The sequence below is a fragment of the Siphateles boraxobius genome, unplaced genomic scaffold (genome assembly GCF_051911475.1).
Source record: "Siphateles boraxobius isolate OS27281-9 unplaced genomic scaffold, OSU_SipBor_1 26, whole genome shotgun sequence".
Lineage (NCBI taxonomy): Eukaryota > Metazoa > Chordata > Actinopteri > Cypriniformes > Leuciscidae > Siphateles > Siphateles boraxobius.
This window is the reverse complement of record NW_027508876.1, coordinates 13,650,769-13,672,970: the sequence shown is the minus strand read 5'-3', so window position 1 is coordinate 13,672,970 and position 22,202 is coordinate 13,650,769. Positions and strand designations below refer to the sequence as shown.

The 22,202-nt window shown below is 40.3% G+C and overlaps 1 protein-coding gene across 1 annotated transcript; it reads left to right on the top strand.

The window, feature by feature from the left end:
- Positions 1–47: 47 nt before the first annotated feature.
- On the top strand, positions 48–21,908 carry pdcd6 (programmed cell death 6). The gene is made up of 6 exons (XM_077244410.1): positions 48–234; positions 3,093–3,154; positions 11,164–11,208; positions 12,461–12,619; positions 12,853–12,962; positions 21,210–21,908. The coding sequence occupies exons 1-6, from the start codon at positions 152–154 to the stop codon at positions 21,306–21,308; spliced, it is 558 nt and encodes a 185-aa protein (XP_077100525.1). The 5' UTR covers positions 48–151; the 3' UTR covers positions 21,309–21,908.
- The last annotated feature ends 294 nt before the right edge of the window (positions 21,909–22,202 follow it).

The following is a 22,202-nucleotide window of genomic DNA, read 5'->3' as shown; positions in this document are numbered from 1 at the left end:
CTGTCCCGTGTGACGTCAGCTTATTTTTAATGGAAGTGGGGAGTTTCACGCCACGCCTCTGCGTGAAGAATTCTTTAGAGTCAGATTTAAGCAAGTTGAATCTAGCTGCTCATAGAGCACATTTGATCGTCTAGCGGGGAAAGCCGTGGACATGGCCTACCAGAACCAGTATAGACCACCTCAATATAACAACGCGCCGCCGGATCAGAGCTTTTTATGGAATATATTTCAGAGGTGAGTGAAAACACGAGCATCGATTCCGCATTTGAACGCCTGTCGATTTGACAAGCGCATCAGGAAAGAGCATGTTCTTGCAAGTCACGTACAAGAAGATACGAAATGCAGTAACGTTAGGCAACTAGTAGAGGGTTGTATAGCTCGCAAAAGCAAATGTCAGAAATGTTTTGTGGTTAAAGTACTTCCGCCGCATTTCGATTGCTTTTCAGTGGAGACTCTTTTCGTCTGACTTTCATTATCAAACCATTCAACACAGTTAACGTTACTCAGTTTCTATTGCAACCGAGAATAATCGAATACGCCTTTTGCGTAACTTAGCTTTTTAACAGTTTTGAATACCATAAGATCACGTGTGTGTGTGTGTATATATATATATATATATATATATATATTATACATATATATATATATATATATATATATATATATATATATATATATATGTGTGTGTGTGTGTGTGTGTGTGTGTGTGTGTGTGTGTGTGTGTGTGTGTGTGTGATTTTACACGAATACACACACGCATATAAGTGAGTGGAGTTTGAGTTGTTTTTGTTTAACAAAGTTGCTCGTCTCTATAGTAATGAATTATGTAATACTGCAGAGGATTGAGCCTTGAGGTCCGTTCACACGGGACGCGTTCTTTCGTTCCAGTTGTTTATGTCACTAATCTCTATACATAATTGATATAGAATTTATAATTTTATATACGGACGTATCTGGTCTTCGAGTCTGTATGTTGTCAACCGTTGCATTTTTGAGATGCCTTGTCAAGTTAAAAGTACTTCAACTTTCGTTTTGAACTCAAGAACGCAAACGCTCCTTTAGAACATTTCCCTGCCGCCAAAACACTGAAACAGACGCAACTCAGTCAATGTAACCTAGCAACATTCATGTTGAACTAATATAATATCACATGAAAACAAAATGATTGTTCCTTGGTCATATGACTCGGGAATGTCTAAAGGTGTTGTGAGTCACCAGTGTTTATCTTACAAATGAGACATACGAGTCATCTGAGTTTCCATATTGAACTGCAAGGTGAATTGTGTCATATTATGATTGCTTTAGGTGTATATGAACTGGTTGTGTATGTAGTTGCACGGGTTTCTTCTTTGAGAAGCCACACACCCCCAATTATTATAATCCTTGTGTGAAGGAAAATATGTAAAAGACAGCTAGGCCATATATAAATGCCCAAATTACTAATATGTGTAAAATGTTATTTGGCAAATATTTAGTTGTTTAGTTAGTTGTATTATGTAAAAATATATAAAAAATGCTAGTTTTTTTCAACCAAAGTTTGGGTCAAATATTGACAAACCCAACCTTTGGTTTACATCTTTTAATTACATTTTTAACCCAACTTTTAGGTTTCTCCATATTAGACCCAAACATGGGTTGAAACAACCCCGCATTTTTTTAGAGTATAATGTTAGATGTATTTATTTATTTATTTATTAAAAGAAAAATGTTAATCACATTTTTATTTGAATTAATTACTTAATCAATTTGAATCTTATTTTGTTATTATTTATTTATTTTTATATTGACTCTAAACCCGATTTTCCTTTTGTTGCTCCCTGGGGGTCCCTGGACCCCAGTTTAAAAGCCCCTGGACATAAAGTGATGATGGTCGCTGTGATGTTAGGGAAGTGAGTGGGAAAAGTTCAGTTGGAAAGCCTATTGAAACACTGGGAAAACCAAACCCCCTCACTCACTAAGCTGTAGACGTAGATCAAGTTTTTTCCACTTTCCATTTAGGTAAAAGCAAGTAATGATCCAGATGTTCCTGTTCATACTTTCCTTGAATGGAAGTTCTCGTTTAGTCAGTCCAGTTAGTAAATGAAATCTAGTGAATCTCAAACCAATTCTTATCAGAAGTGACTGCTACATCAAGCGTGACTGAAGTTGACAGTTTCTGAATTCCTTATGAGTGAATTAGAGTCACGAGTTTAAATATTGCCTGGTTGGGCAGGCTCTTGTTGGATAAACAAGCCAACAAGACATTCCTTTCACGGTTTACTGTGGTTATGGCCCAGACTGAACTCTCTTTCAAGGTTTTAGCTGTCCGAATTATTGAGGAGGCCTCTCACTAGTCCGTCTCTTCTGTTTTTCTATGTTTTTTTCCCCTTAGCTGCCTAAAAATACTGGGGTTTTGTTGGTGTGCTAAGGCTATGGTGTATATTTCATAATAGTGTAGCACAGGATTTTGTGAAACCCAATCCTTTTCTACTGCAATCTCTTTATTACAAAACAGACCAAATAATACATGTAATTTCCACATGGATGGAAAACCATTCCCTTAAATTCAGCTCAGAAGGCTTGTAATGGAAACGTGTCCTTTTTACGATTTATGGCATATGTGTAATGGAAAAGACACTCCCAACAGCAGAAATAGTCGAACCGCTCTGTGTGAGACAGACTTTCCCTCCTTTAAAGTCATTGCTGACATGCCTTGACTGAAATGATTCATAAAAAGATCAGCATGTGGCTGCGCCTTTACAACATCAATGAATGAATGAAGGAATATGTGAGCAAATGAAAGATCAAATCAACTGGCTTCCCAAGACGCACTTTTCTAAAATGTCCCATATGTAAACTCAAAGGAAAATGTTTTTAGATGTAAATGAATGGACATAAAATGATTTTCACTTTTTCAGTATTATTTTATATTTGAAACTTGTAGTCTCTGTAAACTTTTACTTTCAGTTTCATTTGAGCAGGCTGACATCCTGAGTGGTTTCCTACGTGTCCCATTATAGTTCTAAAACTCATTATTGTATTTCAAGCCATTCACTATAAAATAAGTTTTTAACATGAATTACGTTTTTCAAAAATGTTTCTGTTTCCTCCAGGGTAGATAAAGACAGGAGCGGGGCAATATCAGACACAGAGCTTCAGCAGGCATTATCAAATGGTATGTTTATTTTTTCCCATTTTTTTCCTTTTTTCATACTTTTTAGGTCGAAAGATTAAAAGAAAAATAGTCAGCAAAGGCCCTCAAGTATAAATATGGTGTGTGTTTTCCATTCACTATCTTTTATTTAAGAGAATATCAGACTGTTAATAAAAGGAACCAGGTTTCCTTTACATCAGATAAATGTGTTTCTTGTACACAGTAAATGTTTAATGACAACACTCATCTGATTATTTTTTCAATACTGTTATTTTTGGCAGTATGATTTAGCACAATTTACATGTGCCATGCTGATATTTCCATATGGAAATATTCTTTAATTTTGTTGCAATACAAATGAGTCTTTCATTTGTTGTTTATATCAGTGATCAAATTTTGTATGGTGATCTTTAAAGGACTTTTAAGAATGTGTACAGTATTGTTGCTAAATGAAGATGCACAGTAACTTTGGTTGCTAAATGAAGTTCTTGTTCATGCAATAACTGTTAAACCAAGTTTGAGGACAACTTTAGGAGATTTCAGTGCACTTTCTATGAATGGGGTACATAATGGGTCCTTTTCTCAACAAATGAACAGTGAATAGAAGTGTTCAGAAAATGTTGATTGACCTCAGAAGTTCAAACTAAATACTATGTTTGTTGTTATTGATAAGCTTTTATATTTCCCAGAAATCAAAAAATAATATTTGTTGATTTATTTCTTCTCCGTATAATAACTTGCATTAGAGGGTTGAAGATTTAAAAGGATAGTTCACCCACAAATGGAAATTCTGTCATTATTTACTCACCCTCAAGCTGTTCTAAACCTATATGAGTTTCTTTCTTCTGCTGAACACAAAATAATATATTTTGAAGAATGTCGGTATTAACCAGACACTTGATGGGCCCCATTGACTTCTATAGAATTTTTTTTTTCTATACTATGTTGCCCATCAACTTTTTGATTACCAACATTCTTCAGAATATCTTCTTTTGTGTTCAGCAGAAGAAAGAAATTTGATAGACCATAAATTCGATAGTTAGCTAGAAAAACTATTTGTTAAAAAAAAAGTTCAATATAATACATTTTTTTTTTTAAAAAACATTAAAAACGCATAATGTTATTATTATAAAAACTTACATTACATTATGTGCAATTACAAATTAGTTAATTTTAACCTTTAATATTATATTAATGCGCCAGCTGACTGGGTTACCTGTACCAGTTTACAGCATTAGTTGAGAAATTATTTTTACTTGAGGAAAATTAACATGTACTTTACCTGGTACATACAGTATATATATACAACTGAATTTAATTGAATCTATATCTGAATCAAATTGCAAGCTTATGAATAGAAATCAAATTGTGCAATTTGTTTCGATGCCCAGTCTCATAAAAACTCAGTGCAGTCATTGTAGCAGTTGCCCTGTTGGTGACTTCTGAAGCCTTGTTATTTTTTCTAACTTTGTTAGCTCCGTTTCCGAAGGGCTGCACGGCTTCGAGGCAATTCTTGTACGCCTGTACTAGAGTTTTCAACGGGCCTGAAAATAACAACCCGACCCGGCCCGTGGCTTTTAAAGCCCGGACCCGATGAAATCCCGACACATCAACATGAATTATCTGCCCGAACCCGGCCCGCGGCCCGCCGCCAATTTTCTTTTTTTTTCTTTTTTTCTCGTACACGTATTAACATGACCAGCAGACGGGAATTCAAATCAACATTTAATGTTCACGTCTTTAAACAATAGCCTACAAACAATACAAACAACTGAAACAATCTTTAAATATATAAATAGGCTATAAATATGCCTCAAATAAAAATCTTCTGGACGACCCTGTTTTTTTGCTGTCATATTTCATCAGCACCTTGCATGTTGAGCATTGCACATAACCTGTAGAGTTTCCATCAAAATCCAGCACCACTCCAAACACTTTCCAGACCTCTGATTTTCCCACTCCTGTAGTAGCGACGGTGAATTCACCGGCGGCAAGTTTACTTTTCACCAACTCCATCTTCTTCTCCAGGCTAAAGGCGTGCACGCAGAGGCGTCAGGTCTGCCCCCGCGATGCACGTTGCATGCAGCAGCCAGACTTTCTTTACGGTGAACAGCAGCGATGATTAATAAATGTTTTTTTTTTCACTGAGCGGAAAAGATTAAGCCCGAGGTCAGACCCGATCCGAGTCATTTGCTTATATTTTTTCGACCCGAACCCGCGGGTCCCGTCGGGTTTGTCGGGCCGACCTGGCCCGTTGAGAACTCTAGCCTGTACCATGTCAGGCACCCAGTTTACACTTGTCTAAATTAATTGCTCACATTTACAAAATCAGCCTACAATAGCAGATATAAGCCTTTTTAATGAAAATATAGGTCCATGTTTACCCAAAATGTTCATGAAATTAAATTAAAATATTTCATGAAATTAAAAAATTGTTGATTAATTTAGTTTTATACATATGTTCTCATATCCATATATTTTGTTCTAATGACACAAGTAATAATCTCAAGGTTTACTGGATTTTACATGATTCTTTGGTTCTTTTGTATCGTGGGTTTGGTGAAAAAAAACAACCAAAAAAACAAGGTCTCTTGCACTCAACGAGCACAACCGCTCACACCACGATGACGTCATTATTACCGCACGCACCTTTGCGCTCGTGCGGATACGGCGAGTATAAAACACGCTTAAGGAGGACAGAAAACCTGCAGGAGATTGGTCTATTCAGTTGGCTGATTTCCTTGTCTAATTTATCAGTTAGAGTAGGTATAACTCAATATTTTAACTAATTGCAAAAGCTGAATAATTCATGGTAAATGGTAATGGTAAATGGACTGCATTTATATAGCGCTTTCACAGACCCAATGACCACCAAAGCCCTTTACATGTTGCCTCACATTCACCCATTCACTCACTCATTCATACACCGACTGCGTTTCATCAAAGAATACTGATTAATCGGTGAAATAATTGATTAGTAGATTAATCGTTCCAAAAGTCACTAGATTAATAGATTATTAAAATAATCGTTTGTTGCAGCCCTAAAAAAAAGTCGCAATCACGTTTTATTATGTGGCGGAAACAGGGCTTCCATAGTTTTTTGTGCTCTAATTTTTAAGAAAAGTTATAGGACACCAAAGTTTACCTTACTCATGGAATGTGCCTTATATCTGAAATATCTCCTCACCCTATTCTGCTTCATGAGCATATGGCTTTGCTGCCAAAGTGGGTCAGAGTTCTTTCCCTCCTGCCAGAAGCTGTTATCTGCTCTGAGCAGTAAAGGTTGATGTAGTGCTCGTCTCAACGAGGTGCAGAATTAGCAGGAAACTCTGTTATCATTCTTGAGAGTTGGCTGTGTGAGTTTAAGCTGAACGGTTCAATGATCCCAGCGCTTGTTCCTGTCAGCACTGCTGCAGTGTGATCATGATGCTGTGTTCTAGCACATAGGCCATTGTCACACTCTATACATTTCAGCAACACTGCGTCATGAAGTATAGAACTGTGTAACATTGTAGTAACCCTATGATATTATGAAGAAGTATGCCAGTGGAAATTCATAGTATACTTTTGTAGAGGTCATCGCATGCCACGTGTTATGTAGTGTATGGCTGGAGCCTTCCTGCGTTCTTGTTCATAGATTAGTGTTTCTGTGGTCAGGTCAAGCCTTTCAGCACTGCTAAAGTCCATTACTCTGTTCTCTGAGTCTCTGAAAGCACCTCAGGGACACAGCAGTCGCACCAGGGGCCTGACCTCAACACTTGATGCTGAAAATGTCAATATGTGTCTGCACTGCAGTATACACTCTTAAAAATAAAGGTTCTTTATAGATATCGATGGTTCCATGAAGAACTTTAACATCCATGGAACCTTTTCATTGCACAAAAGGGTCTTTATAGGGGAAACAAATTACTTAAAGGTGCTCTAAACGATGCCACGTGTTTTTTAGACCAAAACATTTTTTGTCACATACAGCAAACATCTCCTCACAATCTGCTAGCTGCCTGTCCCCTGAACACACTGTAAAAAAACGCTGTCTCTGGAGACACCCCAGGCTCCACAGAACCACAGCAACAAAAACAGACTGGGTTAACCCGCACCACGAAACATAACAAACTGTTCCAGCCAATAACGACAAGAAGGATTTGGGGGTGGGGTTTGGGGGGTTAGTGCGCGGATGAGGAGGAGGGAGGGTCTAGCTAGCCTCCGTTTTGTTTGACAATACTTCGAACGTCAACAAGAAGTGACTTCACCCAACATCGCTTAGAGCACCTTTAAGTGTCTTTTACATTAAGAAAAAATGGTTCTAATGGTTTAAAGAGTCCCCCTGTCGTGAAAATCAAGCTTGATATGCTTTAAGACAAACCATGTACAAATTCATAAGACAAAAGCATTGCTGAGTATTTTCTCCTTAAAACTGCAGTGAACCAAAGACAGTCTCAAAAACGCTGTTTGAAATTGTTGGTTTTTCTGATGTCACAAATGAACTTGTAACCAATCAGGTCAACATGTGATCGTCAAGGAGTGGATCTCTGAGCTGGTGTGAGTGAGTGGAGGCGGGGCTAATTTGCATTTTCAAAGAACAGGTATACTAAACAAGGCAAGGGTGTCGTGTTACATTCAAGCTATTTTAAGGCATGGAGAAATGTGTTTTCAATGAGAAAACTTTTTAATATGCAATTTTGGTGGATCAAAGATGAGTTTTAAAGGATAAAATTATTGACTACAGGGGGACTTTAAAAGCGTAATTTTTCAGCGCTGCCTAAACCTACTTTATTTATTTTTAAGAGAATATTTTCCAGCTTTATATTTTGATATTAATGAATTTCCTCTGAAATAGCTTTATCTTTATCATTATGTTGAGCTAACACTTCTGTATTGTCATTGTTATCCAAAATCTTTTTTTCTCCTGTTGTTTCCTACCCCTCTTTTGTCTGTTGTTTTTCAGGGTGTCTGAATTTATTTGATCTTACATTAAAAGTGTTTTCCTCTCCTTTTCCTAAATATAATATAGCTGGCTCAACACATTTACACCCTCCTGAATTTCTCCAATGCTGCTCTAGGCGTTTGCTGTAGTGCTGATGTTCATGTAGATTTATATCAGAAGTCATTGCTGTAAGGGAAGTGAAGCAGTGGCAGTGGGCAGCTGTGATTTACTATCACTGACTCCAGCCGTGTTGCATTATAATTTCTGTGACCAGGGCATAATGAATTTTACTCACAAAGCCTAAATGGAAATGAAAACAAATGTGCTGTTAGGACTGTTTAGCTGTGGTTGACTGTTTTATAGGCCTATAGTGACTGACTGCCTGGCTCTCGTTTATCTCATAATTTTTTTTAAATCTTTTCAAAGAGTTTTTAGGGTTGTTTGCTTGTGGTGTGGTCAGATTCAGAGATGTATAATCAGACTTGTAACAACTGTTTTGATATTACATGTTCATACCAGTCCTGTTATTCAAGTATGTAACAAACTTTGATGTGAACTTTTGTGCTTGCAGACAAGAAACTGCAGCATTATGTGGTTTATCAAATTTTGAGAATGACAGTCTGACCTCCACTGATGAAAGTGATATAGTAGAACCAAATCAAATATTATAAAAGTATCTGTTACAAACAACTTTGAGTTCAGAGGACAGATTATCATTAGAAGTTTATCTAAAGTTAATATTTTCTCCCAGAACTCCATGGTGACAGCGAGATTTATGAGGGAAATTCCTCACTGTAGCTCAACAAAACAGACAAAATTAAAATCTAAAAATTAAAATCTCGGTAATTTTTAATTATTATTATTTTTTAATGCTTGTGAAAGAAGTCTCTTATGCTCACCAATGCTGAATTTATTTGATCAAAAATAAAAACACAAAAACCAGTAAAAACAAAAAAAATTGTAAAATATTATTAAAACATCATTTTTTATTATTTTCTATTTTAACATATTTTAAAATGTTTTTATTCCTGTGATGGCAAAGCAATTTTTTTTACTCTAGTCTTCAGTGTCACATGATCCTTTAGAAATCATTCTAATATGATTATTTGGTGCTCAAGAAACATTTCTTATTATTAATTTTGAAAACAGTTGTGCTGCTTAATAGTTTTTGCGAAAACCATGGTAAATTTTTTGTCAGGATTCTTTTTTTAATAGAAAGTTTTTTTGAAAACTCATGTAAAAGTATACACTGGCGTGTTTGGTCAATTTTAATTGCATAGTTGCTGTATAAAATTATAAATTTCACAAAAAAATAGAAACAGGTTTGTATATGCCTGCGTGCACCGTTTCACAAATACTCAAGGGAAAACAAGCCATAATTCTATTTTCATAAGGACAAAAATATATTTTGTGTTTTTTTTAATAATAAAAAGGTTCTATAAAAAAATAAATATGTACATCCAGTAAATTTCTTAATTCACTCACCTATGAAAGGACGGGAGTAGTAAAAAGCACATTTTTGACCCTTTTTGCTATTATACCATCCATTTCTACGCCCAGTCTCATAACATAAAATGTGTTTATCAGCTGTGTTTGTCTCTTGATTATGATTTAAAAAGAAGTCCTTGTGTTAGCATATGCAGTGTTGTTGTATGCGGCTGACGGCTGTGTGCTTGCCCTGTGGAGTGATGTGAATGTTGCCGTTTTTCCATGATTCCTCCCGGAGTGGGCATTGCTGTGACTGGAGCCAGTGTACAGCACATAGGGGCGTCTTTGTGCCTCAATTCAGACCCGCCTCCTCTCCAGTCCTTGCCACTAGCAGCCGTTCTCCCTCTGAGATAGCACCACGCTATTCACACTATTTCCAACAGTCTACCTAATATGGCCAGGGTGACCTTGGTGGCTCAAAAATATATAAATATTTTGGCCTTTCATTACAAAGGTTATTTTTTCCATTCTCTTCTTCCTGCGTCCCGGGGCTATTCACATCTGTCCCTGTCCCACTAACTTAGAGGAGCATCCTGGTTATTCCCTGATTGTTCACCAAGTCCTTCCTTTCTCTCATAGAGGCTCTTTCAGTGTGTGTGAGGCCATGACTCAGCATTGTGAAGAAGAAGGACTTTATTTTACAGCTGTACATTTCATTCCCGTGTCTTCTGGTGTTGTTACGTGGAGCACACCACCCACTGTGTGTTGTAGGTGTGCTAAGATAAGCTCGCTCAAACAAATGATAGTGTTATTTCAGCCAAAGCAGAAATGGGGATTTCACTGAGCTGAGATCAGAGACTGACCTATATAGACTATAAAATGTATTTCTCAAGGTCAGTAAAGGCTGCCCACTGAAGCATACCTGAAATGTTTTTTTTTTTTAAAGTTATGACTAAAATGCCACTCCCTAGTGATCTCACCATTGGCATTACAAATCACACTCGAACGAGACCGTAAATAAACAGAGAAACATGATTAAATTGGAAACTATACAGCTGTGTTGTGACCACTGGCTATCTTAAAAAGTATATGAAATCTATTGAATAAGTGTTCCTGGTTTTACTATCTATGATTACTCTGTGTGTAAGGTAAAAAAAAAGTTTGTTTTCATAATCTTTTATTAATTTGTCATTCCCTTTTAAAATGTGCAGAAATGTTTGGTAATACTATTTGAATGTGTTTGTTACTCTTACCAAGGTAATAAATGTAAATTATGTATAATTAGAAGTAACTATAGTAAGTACATTTTGTTCATTTATATTTTATATGTAATATTTTATTAATTTGTATTTAATTTTGCTGTCATACTGCAACAAGGACATTTTACAGGTCTATTTTACAGGTTTAAGAGCCTTCCAGAAAATACTCGGGCACTGGCAAAACATCGACTCAACATAATGAAATATAAGCAGAATCTTCACTTTTAATGATACATGAAAAATAAATATTTATTTAGCTGAATATTCTATTTCTTTTCTACTTAATGACATGGCATGTTATTACATTTATCAACATTTTGCTTACAGGAATGACTGGCATATTGATTCAAGCTTCCTTTTGTTGCTTTAATAATTTAGCTTTAAATGGAATCTGATTATTTGTTTTGTTTTATCTCCAGGTACATGGACACCGTTCAACCCTGTGACCGTCAGATCAATTATCTGTGAGTATTATCATTGTCAATGTCTTGTATTAAAAAAATATATATACATTGGCCATTTCTCGATATGCGTTCTTTAGTGATCTGGTGTTCTCTTAATACGTCATCATCAACCACCAAAGTTCAGTTCCAATACTCCAGAATACAAGTTCAGATAATGCATGAAAATACCCAGATGTGTTCTTGATATCGAGGATGTGCAGACTTGAGAGGATCAAAACGTTAAAAAAAGTCCCAAAGTCATATCGGGCGAACGACGTACGGAAGCCTGTAAGCTTTAAACTTCTCTGTTCTCACTTAAGAGATTCCCACTGAAAGCTCGCAAGTACGTGATGGCTTGCGAAAGTAAGCATTTGTTGTTTGTTTGGCATAATTTTAATGAAGTGTTAATACCTGGAGAAAGCCTTTAAAAGAATCCTAAAGTTGACAAAGCATTAAATATACAAGTAAAGATTAAATAATACATATAATAATGTAAAATAAAAAGATATCAAATAATAACAATAATGTAAGTCGATATTTCAATAGGTTATGGCATCTGTGATGTTATGTTTTTTTATTGTGCATTGAATGCTGATGTCCCACTGCCTAATATGTGCTGAACAGTCAGTTGAGCATTATCAATTCTCACAAGGATGTGTTCTGTGTCTTCGAGTCCTTCAGAGTTTGTTCTCTTAAGGTAGCCTAGCAAGACCGGTCTCCACGATAATTTAGAAACAGTCCTTCTGTATTTTTATATTTTGTCCCACAATCCTCTGTTTGTTTGTGAGCTCCATGACAACCTAGAATGTTTCCTATTAGCACATTTAGCTTATAAAGGTTGAATTGTTTCAGCTCAAACTGAAAGCATGTAGCTGTCATCTGCCTTGAAACTAACTGAAAGAAAAATGTTGTCTCAAGCAACATAAATCTGCAGAGCTTCTCTTGAGAAAGTTAGTCAATAATAATGGACTGTTTAATGACTCTTCACTCCAGAATAAGTCGATCTCTTTCAGCTCATTTAAAGTTAATACACACGGACATCGTAACAGCTCAATTATGATTTTTCAGGGATACATTTCCATTTGTTTTGTCAGTATTCTTTTAAAATCCCGGGCAAAATGTTATGAACGCATCCTATGGCCATACTTTGTAAACTTAAATAGTTTTGACAGAAAATCACCGGTCACGTTACTTCAAAAGTGAAGTAATGCAATAAATCATCAAATTTGAGGATTAAATGTGCCCAAACTTCACCTAAATGCTTTCTTTTCAGCTATGTTTGACCGGGAGAACAAAGGCGGTGTCAGCTTCAACGAGTTTGCCGGCGTTTGGAAGTACATCACAGACTGGCAGAACATCTTCCGCACGTACGATAGGGACAACTCAGGGTTTATCGACAAGACCGAGCTCAAACAGGCTCTCACCGGCTTTGGTGAGTTCGTAATGCTTACTTATTGACTGCTATTAATGGAAAGCCGGAGGTGATGGATGCATTCAGTGAGGTGTTTTGAAGAAAATCATGTAGGAATGAGACGCAAGGGCACTGATTCACAAGACCAAAAAGAGGAAGGACAAATAAACTGATGGAACCACTAATGAAAAATGATTAATGTCACCCTTGTGGAAAATTCTGAACTAACTTCGAACACTTCTCTTTTTGCACAGGTTATCGTCTTTCAGATCAGTTCTACAACACACTGATAGAGAAATTTGACCGTCAGAAGAGGGGACAAGTGGCTTTTGATGACTTCATTCAGTGCTGTATTGTACTACAGGTAATGATCTGTGTTGTATGCAACATATGCAGGTTGCACTTTATAAGGATAATTCATCCAGAAATGAAAATGCTGTCAGTTTTTTAACACCGTCATGTTTTCTTTCTTCTGTGGTACACAAAAGGAGAATTTTTGAAGAATATCCTGCCCATTCTTTTTCAAATAATTGAAAGTAAATGGGTACTTGGACTGTCAAGCTCCAAAATAGCAAAAGAACCTTAAAAATATCATAAAAGTAATTCATGCAAGGTAACATTTGATAGCTTGGTGTGAGCAGCAAACAGAATTTTTGTTATTTGCAGACACTCCTGACATTTGTCATCGAATCATCTATCAATGAAGAGTTCATGATAGATGAATATGTTTCGTGAATTAATATCTCTTTAGAATCAGATCTTTTCAATGAACCAACTGACCAGTCTGCACTGATTTGTAAGCTTCTTCATCATTTTGAGTCACTTTTACTTTGAAACACATTTTGAGTTCCCTTTCGAGGGAACTCAACACTGCGTCGAGAATCGACTCTTTGGGGACGCTCCCTTAGCGTGCGCCTCTGAAGTATGAATGAAACTATTCCAATCCTGATTGGTGTTGCGTCATGACGTAACATGTGACGGCATAACCGGATGCATAAAAGCGACGCCGGCACACACACACACTAGCTTTTCGCTCTTCAGCAAGCGCTCTATGTTACGAATGTCTGTCTTATTTGGTGTTGTTTGTCTATCCCTATATATATTATGGCCAGCCAGCAGTTCAGAATGTGTGTGCACCCCTGTCCTCGTTTTATTACGGATGGGGACACGCATGTTTTGTGTGTGAACTGTTTGGGAGCGCAGCACGCCCAGGCAGCTCTCGAGGGAGCTGCCTGCGTACACTGTGAAGCACTACCCATGAGGGTGCTGAGCTCCCGGCTGGCGTGCTTTGATAAGCTCGGTCAGGCTCGCGTTCCCCGCGGTTCTGGTCCCGCGTCTGTTGAGGCGGCGTGGCGACTCAGATCGTGGGGTTCGCAGCGGGATCTTGCAGATGAGAATGAGACTGCTGCGGCACTTTCTCATTCTTCATCTGAAGATCCCGAAGCCCCTGTGAGTGGTGCAGAAGCCCGCGCTGCGGCTTCTTCTGCCCACAACCAGGTCCCGGTGCTTGAGCTCTCTGCTTCCGAGGAGGCAGAGGTGATCAGCATCGAGGATGACCGTGAGTCGAGCGCGCCAGTTCACGGCCAAGCTTATGAGGAGCTGGTGGAGGTTGTGACTCGTGCCGTGGCCAGACTTAACATCAGCTGGCCACAAGATGAGCAGGGAACGCGAGTCATAAGCAAGTTAGACGAGCGTTTCCTGCGGCACAGGTCACAGCCTCAGCGCCGTGTTTGCCGTTTTTCCCCGATCTCCACAAAAGAGATCTCGAGATCGTGGAATAAACCGCATTCGTCCCGTGTCTCCCGTCCATCTGTTGTCGATTATAGCAATGTTGTGGGGGCACGGGATATGGGTTATGGGAAGATGCCTAAAGTCGAAGAAGCTCTAGCCGGTTATCTATCTCCTGAGTCGGCATCTTCCCTTAAAACCCCTGCGCTTTCTAGTAAGCCCTGCAGAGATACATCTGCTTTAATAGGCAGGGCTTACATGGCGGCAGGTCGGGCTGGTTCATGTCTGCACTCTATGGCTATCTTGCAGGCATACCAGGCCGATCTCCTGAAAGATTTGGACGAGGGGGAGGGGCCAACTCCTGAAGATATTTCAGAGTTGCGCAAAGCCACAGATTTGTCTCTCCGGGCCACTGAAGAGACGGCAGGCTATTGGCCGCTCTATGGCAGCTATGGTGGCCACGGAGAGGCATCTGTGGCTCAATTTATCTGGTCTAAAGGAGAAAGATAAATCTGTTCTGCTGGATGCGCCGCTTTCGCCTTCTGGCCTGTTCGGCGACGCCGTTACATCGGTCGTCGACAGGTTTCAGGAGGCGAAGAAGCAATCTGCGGCGTTCCAGCAGTTCCTCCCCCGAAAATCGAAGTCCAAATCGAGTAGGGTGGGGCAAGAACATCAGCCCCAGCCATCAACCAGCTCCTCACACCGGGCAGAGCAAAGGGAGAGCGTTTCCTCTAGAGCCCCTCCTCCGGGAGCTTGGCAACGGAGGAAATGCTCCCAGCAGAAGCCCCCCAGCCAGAAGGGCGATTTAAGGGATGTCCTTCAGGCTAGGAGGGCTTCAGGAAAGAGGTCCTAGCCAGAGTGGTGGGACCTCTGAGGGCTGTCCCCTCCGTTGTAGAACAACCGAGGTTGTTCTCACAGCGGAGCCCTCTAGGAAAAGATGTGAGTTGCCCGCCGTCGGTGACGCTTCGGGCCGCATCATATTCCAGCGAACGCACTGTGGGTCGTTTTTCTCGAAAAATAAAAACGAGCATCAGTTATGGTCACGAAAACCGTATCGACTACACCCTGCCGGTCTTCCGCTTCAGGGGGTCGAGAAGGGTGCTCGAAAAACACCAGAGGCCAGTCTCGAGAGGCTGGTTCCCTTAGTAGATTTTGTAGAGGCATGGTATCATCTTCCCAACATATCTGCATGGGTCCTGCATATAATAAAGTCAGGGTACAGACTGCAGTTCGGGCACCGCCCCCCCCAAATTTTCTGGGGTGGTGCAGACTACAGTGGTTCCAGAGCAGGCTCAGGTGATGGAACAAGAAGTGCAATCTCTGCTGCTAAAGGAGGCCATAGAAGGTGTTCCTCATTCAGACAGGGAGTCCGGATTTTACAGCCGGTACTTTATAGTTCCAAAGAAGGATGGGGGGTTGAGGCCAATTCTAGATCTCAGGGTTTTGAACCTGTCTCTGATGAAGCTCAGGTTCAAAATGCTCACTATTCCTGTCATCGTGAGTCAAATCAGATCCGAGGACTGGTTTGTCACGAATCACGATAGATCTAAAAGACGCCTATTTTCACGTATCCATCCTTCCATGTCACAGGAGGTTCCTGAGGTTCGCTTTCGGGGGCGAAGCTTACCAATATCGGGTTCTTCCGTTCGGCCTAGCACTCTCTCCCAGCACATTCACCAAATGTATGGATGCAGCACTTGCTCCACTGAGACTTCAGGGCATCCACATACTGAATTATATCGACGATTGGCTCATTCTGGCCCAGTCTCGAGAAATGGCAGTTCGGCATCGAGATGTCGTCCTTGGCCACATTCAAAAATCGGGGTTGAGACTCAACACAAAGAAGAGTGTGTTAGAACCGTCCCAGTCCACAACGTTTCTAGGCGTTGTGTGGAACTCGACTACGATGCAGGCACGCTTGTCTCCGGCGCGTATCGAGTCCATTCTGGCGATGGTGTCCAAGTTAAAGCTAGGCCAGGCCACTACTGTAAAGCAATTCCAAAGACTGTTGGGCCTCATGGCAGCGGCATCCAACATTAAACCTTTGGGCCTTCTACACATGAGGCCCCTTCAGTGGTGGCTGAAAGCCAAGGGGTTTTCCCCCAAGGGGAATCCATTTCGTATGATCAGAGTAACGCGCAGATGCCTTCGTTCTCTAATAATATGGAAGAAACCTTGGTTCCTGTCCCAAGGGCCAGTGTTAGGAGCGTCATGTCGCCGGAAAACCGTTACGACAGACGCCTCCCTCACTGGCTGGGGCGCGGTCATGGACGGCCGCTTTGCCAGGGGTCTGTGGCAGGACCATCATCATTCTTGGCACATAAATTGTCTAGAGATGTTGGCTGTGTTCAGGGCTCTGAGGTGCTTCCTTCCAGACATCAAGGGTTACCATGTCCTAGTACGATCGGACAATACATCAGTGGTAGCTTATCTAAACCGACAAGGGGGACTCAGATCGCGCCCTCTGTGCAGACTGGCGCATCAGGTTATTCTCTGGTCCGAAGGGAAAATACTGTCTATCAGAGCTATGTATATTCCGGGGGTTCAGAATCAGGGAGCAGACATCCTGTCGAGGCAGGGGCTGAGGCCCGGGGAATGCAGACTTCATCCAGATGTGGTGAAGTTGATATGGGAGAGGTTTGGGCCCATGGAAGTGGATTTATTCGCGTCTCGAGAGACGTCCCACTGCCCACTTTGGTTCTCCCTCTCACATCCAGCCCCACTGGGGTTGGATGCCATGGTACAGGCCTGGCCGAGGCTTCGCCTGTACGCATTTCCCCCGATCGCTCTGCTTCCGGCAGTCCTGGAGAGTGTCCGTCAGGAGGGCATCAGTCTACTTCTGGTTGCCCCAATGTGGCCGACCCGGGTATGGTTTTCAAATACAATTTCGCTCCTGATAGCTCAGCCATGGCAGATTCCTCTCAGGAGGGATCTATTGTCTCAGGTGGAGGGCACAATCTTCCACCCTCAACCAGAGCTGTGGAAACTGTGGGCCTGGCCTCTGAGGGCGTTCAGTACCTAAACGCTGGTCTATCAGCCGGTGTGGTTGAAACCATACTTAGCTCTAGGGCTCTGTCTACTAGGAGATTATATGGCCTCAAGTGGAATGTTTTCGTTACTTGGTGTAGAGAACATAATTTAGACCCAGTTAACTGCCCGGTGGCTTCAGTTCTGGAGTTTCTTCAAGATCGTTTCTCTGCGGGTCTCTCCCCTTCCACGCTTAAGGTGTACGTGGCTGCCATAGCGGCTTTCCATGCGCCATTAAGTGATGGGCCTCTGGGGAGGCACCAGCTGGTCATTCGTTTTCTCCGTGGTACTTGGAGGATGAGACCGACAACCAGGTCCAGGGTTCCTGCCTGGGACCTGGCAGTGGTTCTGGAAGGGTTATCCCTGGCCCCCTTCGAACCTCTTCAGTCGGCTTCGCCTACAGATCTTACCTACAAATTGGTCTTTCTCTTAGCCATCACCTCTCTTAAGAGGGTGGGAGATCTCCAAGCCCTGGCAGTGACACCAGCTTGCTTGGAGTTTGCCCCTGGCAAGGTTAAGGCCTTTTTGCACCCGAGACCGGGCTATGTGCCTAAAGTGCCTGCTAATACGGCTAGGTCTACGACCCTTCAGGCTTTCCATCCTCCACCTCATGTGTCGGCAGAAGAAGAGAAGCTTCATTTGCTCTGCCCCGTCAGAGCTTTGAGTATTTATCTCGAGAGGTCCTCTTCTTGGAGGAGGTCGGACCAACTGTTAGTGTGTTTCGGGTCACCTAGGAGAGGGCTCCCGGCATCCAAGCAAACCATTAGTAATTGGATTGTGCAGGCTATTGCCTTTGCTTATGAGGTGCGCAATTTGCCTTCACCTCTGGCCATAAGGGCTCATTCTACTAGAGGCATGGCGTCCTCTAGGGCCCTCCTCTCGGGAGTTCCCCTCCAGGAGATCTCTGAGGCAGCCGGTTGGGCTACCCCACACACTTTTATTAGGTTCTATAGTCTGCACCTCCCCAGTACGCCTGGCACACGTGTGCTCTCGTCCTGCTGAGTGCCTGAATCAGTTTCACTCCTGGGCAGGCCTGGCTTCGGTGCGTGGCCTAGTGGGCATTCGTTCCCCAAAGAGTCGATTCTCGACGCAGTGTTGAGTTCCCTCGAAAGGGAACGTCTCGGGTTATGACTATAACCCTTGTTCCCTGAGAAGGGAACGAGACCCTGCGTCGTCCTGCCACGCCCTTCGAGGCCTTAGAGCGTCTTGCTTCATCGCTAGGCTAGTGTGTGTGTGTGCCGGCGTCGCTTTTATGCATCCGGTTATGCCGTCACATGTTACGTCATGACGCAACACCAATCAGGATTGGAATAGTTTCATTCATACTTCAGAGGCGCACGCTAAGGGAGCGTCCCCAAAGATTCGATTCTCGACGCAGTGTCTCGTTCCCTTCTCAGGGAACAAGGGTTATAGTCAAAACCCGAGACGTTTTATATACTAAAAATGTAGCCTATTAATTCACCCAAAAAAAATTTAAATTCTGTCAATAATTACTCACCCTCATGTAGGGTGACCACCCGTCCCGCTTAGCGTTGTACCTTACAGCATTTTCACCCCTTGTCCCGCACGTCGCATATTGAGAAAATGTCCCGCATTTTCATCAGTCTGTTGGTTTTTAATTATCATATTAAGAAAACGTGCATGCGTTCTTTTGCCTTTTTAAGAAAGCATTTTATTTATTCTTTTTGCGGCGTAGTTTCTCACCTATATTTAACAGCGCTTTGTCAGAAATACAAAAAACAACAACCGTTTTTAAAATCCTATCCAATAGTTGAAAACAAAGGAGTAAACACGGTCCCTAGTGGGTTGTGACTGCTGTCAATCAAAATGTGGAGCGGTGATTCGTTCAATGTATTTCTGACAGAAAACGAATGGATAATTCGGTAAATTAAATATTAAATTTATCAGAATTTATCAACTTGTTGCCTGCTGTGGTGGTTTTAATTCACATCCTTTCTAAAAAATATGAAAGTTTTTGGTTTAATATATTCTTAATATATAAGACTGTCAATGATCTAAATTCATGTTGGTTTATATTTTAATTGTATTATAAAATAATTGTCATAATTTTGGTTGGACTTGGTCAGAACTGTTCCAAAAATAGTTATCTGCACAGCATGATGCTGCTGCCTTTTGGCTCATTGATGTTGAATTTACATGTCATGTAAAATAAAGACATGTTATGTTACAGTGTGATGTAATGGTGTTTTCTGAAAGGGACTAAAGAACAAAGAATTTTTGGTAACACTTTATTTTGATGGTCCCTTTTGAACATTCTGTTAACTATACAGGTAAGTAACTTTGCAACTACATGTCAACTAACTCTCATTAGAGTATTAGTGGACTATCTGGTTCATATCTGCAAACTCTTTATTGTGATGCTTCTGCAACAGACACTCTACTGACTATAAGTAACTTTGCAACTACATGTCAACTTATTCTAACCCTAACCCTACCATTCTACTAATACTCTACTAACACTCTAATGAGAGTTAGTAAACATGAAGGTGCAATGTTACTTATAGACAACTGAATGTGTTAAAGGGACCATCAAAATAAAGTGAAACTGAATTTTTATCAGCTGAAAGGCAGAATACAAATGTTTTTATTAAGTTAGATAAACATTATATAACAGTTTCAGGTTATGTTTTAGTGTTGGTAACATGTCCCACATTGTCCCACACAAACTTATAATCGTCCCACATTTGGTTTGTTTGATGGTGGTCACCCTACCCTCATGTCGTTCCAAACACGTAAGACCTTCGTTCATCTTCAGAACATAGATGAAGATATTTTTGATGAAATCAAAGAGCTCTCTGACCCCTCAATAGACAGCAATTTAATTAGCACTTTCAAGGCCCAGAAAGGTAGTTAAGACATTTGTAAAATGGTCCATGTGACTACAGTGAGTCAACCTTAATTTTTTGAAGTGATGAGAATACTTAGTGCACAAAAACAAGCAAAAATAATGGGTTTATTCAACTATTTTGTTTTCTCGTCTGTGTCAGTCTCCTGTGCTGTTTACGTTGTAAATACAGTGCAGCTCTTCCGAGTTCTACGTCAGAACGCCGGCTTGCCATTGGCCGACGCTGTTCACGAGAGCACCACAACACATATGTGTGATGCTGACCAATGGTGAGCCAACGTTCTGGTGAAAGGTAACATTTGAAAAAGCGTAATAGGGGCTCTTTAATCATAATGTTTTATTATTAGTAGTAGTAGTAGTAGTATGGTTCCAATGCAAACTGGAATTTTTTTTTTTTTTTTTTTTTTGCTTAAATGGCCTTAAGAATTTTCATGTATTAATTGCTTTTTATTGCCGATGTATGAACAGCTAGGTTGCCTATGAAAGCCTGTAGACTGATTTTTATGTGAAGGACTCGGGTTGTTTTACGCACACTCCCGAGAGCCTCTCGTTCGTTGGGGATGTTCGTTAACAGTATATCGCTGCAAAAGTATTTCCATCTTCCAACGATGTCGCTAATTAAAAAGGGTTTCTGTATTTTATATATAGCCCCTTTAACTCAAAAAGTGTTTTGGGGTCAAACAAACTCAGATATTTGCTCACAGTTATTAATGAATCAGTCTGATCTGGTTCTTGAGTTCAATGCACTGATTCAGTCTTCCAGTTACAGTGTTTCAGTTTACAGGAGGGGAAGATTAGTGAATAAACTTACATTTTGGTCTGTTCCTAATCCTAACATAGAGCTGAAGACTTGCAATACTAGCTCGTGACTTTTATAGACCACTTTTATAAAACGTTCATGGTGCTTTTGTGTCAAATGCGTTTGGGACAGTTCGCCATAATGCAGTGATATACACCTAAAACTAATTGGGTATTTCTTTATTTAAACAGAGGTTAACTGACGTGTTCCGGCGATATGACACAGATCAGGACGGCTGGATCCAGGTGTCATACGAGCAGTATCTGTCAATGGTCTTCAACGTGGTATAGCACAACACGAGCATGCCTGCACTCTCCTGTGCCAAACGCCAAATGTCCCTCCCCACATGCGGTCTGAGAAAGAGACTAGCCAATACTACCCTATACAGGACGACACGGGGACGGGATTTTTAAGACTCTTCATTCCGTCTGTCTGTTTGTTCGTCTGTTAGTAGACATATCGCCATATTTCTTAACCATTATTATTGAAAGAATTATGGAATATCACTCTCTCTCTGTGTTTAATTAATGTTAACATTGTGAAAATCATATTAAGACTCAGTTGCATGCTTTCTGATAAACCTTAATGTCTTAATGTCAAAGCATGAATTAATGTTTCTTTCTTTGGCTGAATTCATGTTTACAATGAAATACTGTGAGTGCAGGTTGTGTTTGCCATGAAAAGATCCTTTTATTTGGATTGACTGTCAGCTCTTCCATATATTTGTAAAGAATTATATTTTTAATCTGCACAATAATGTAATTCAACCTTTTATTTTAGGAAGGAGGTACATATGCTTTTGTATGCCTTTTTCATGCATGATGCCTTACAACTGTTAAAATAACAAAACAAAAAAACTGTTTTATTAAAAACTGGAATATGTTTGAAAATAAGTCTTTCATTTGTATGTGCATCTTTTCATGAATGCTACTCATGAGCTATTTAAGCAATTTTTGATTTTATATTATTTACCAAGAGTCTGACAGCACACAAAATATAAAAATGAGTGTCATTACTGTCAAATATGATCATTAAATATTTTTTTTAGGTTAGATTGGATGGTTCTCTTTATATAAAGCACAATTCTACCCCCTAGTGTATAGTTTTGTGCAATACATGCTTGGGCATGCTAAATATATTTCTGCCTTAACAATCAATTAAAACATTAAAATAATTCCCTGCCC

Bases quoted from the DNA above. Each gene is read 5' to 3' on its own strand.
- pdcd6 (XM_077244410.1), top strand. From the start codon at position 152: ATGGCCTACCAGAACCAGTATAGACCACCTCAATATAACAACGCGCCG. The intron at 235-3,092 runs GTGAGTGAAAAC...TGTTTCCTCCAG, and splicing joins TTATGGAATATATTTCAGAG to GGTAGATAAAGACAGGAGCG. The intron at 3,155-11,163 runs GTATGTTTATTT...TTTTATCTCCAG, and splicing joins TCAGCAGGCATTATCAAATG to GTACATGGACACCGTTCAAC.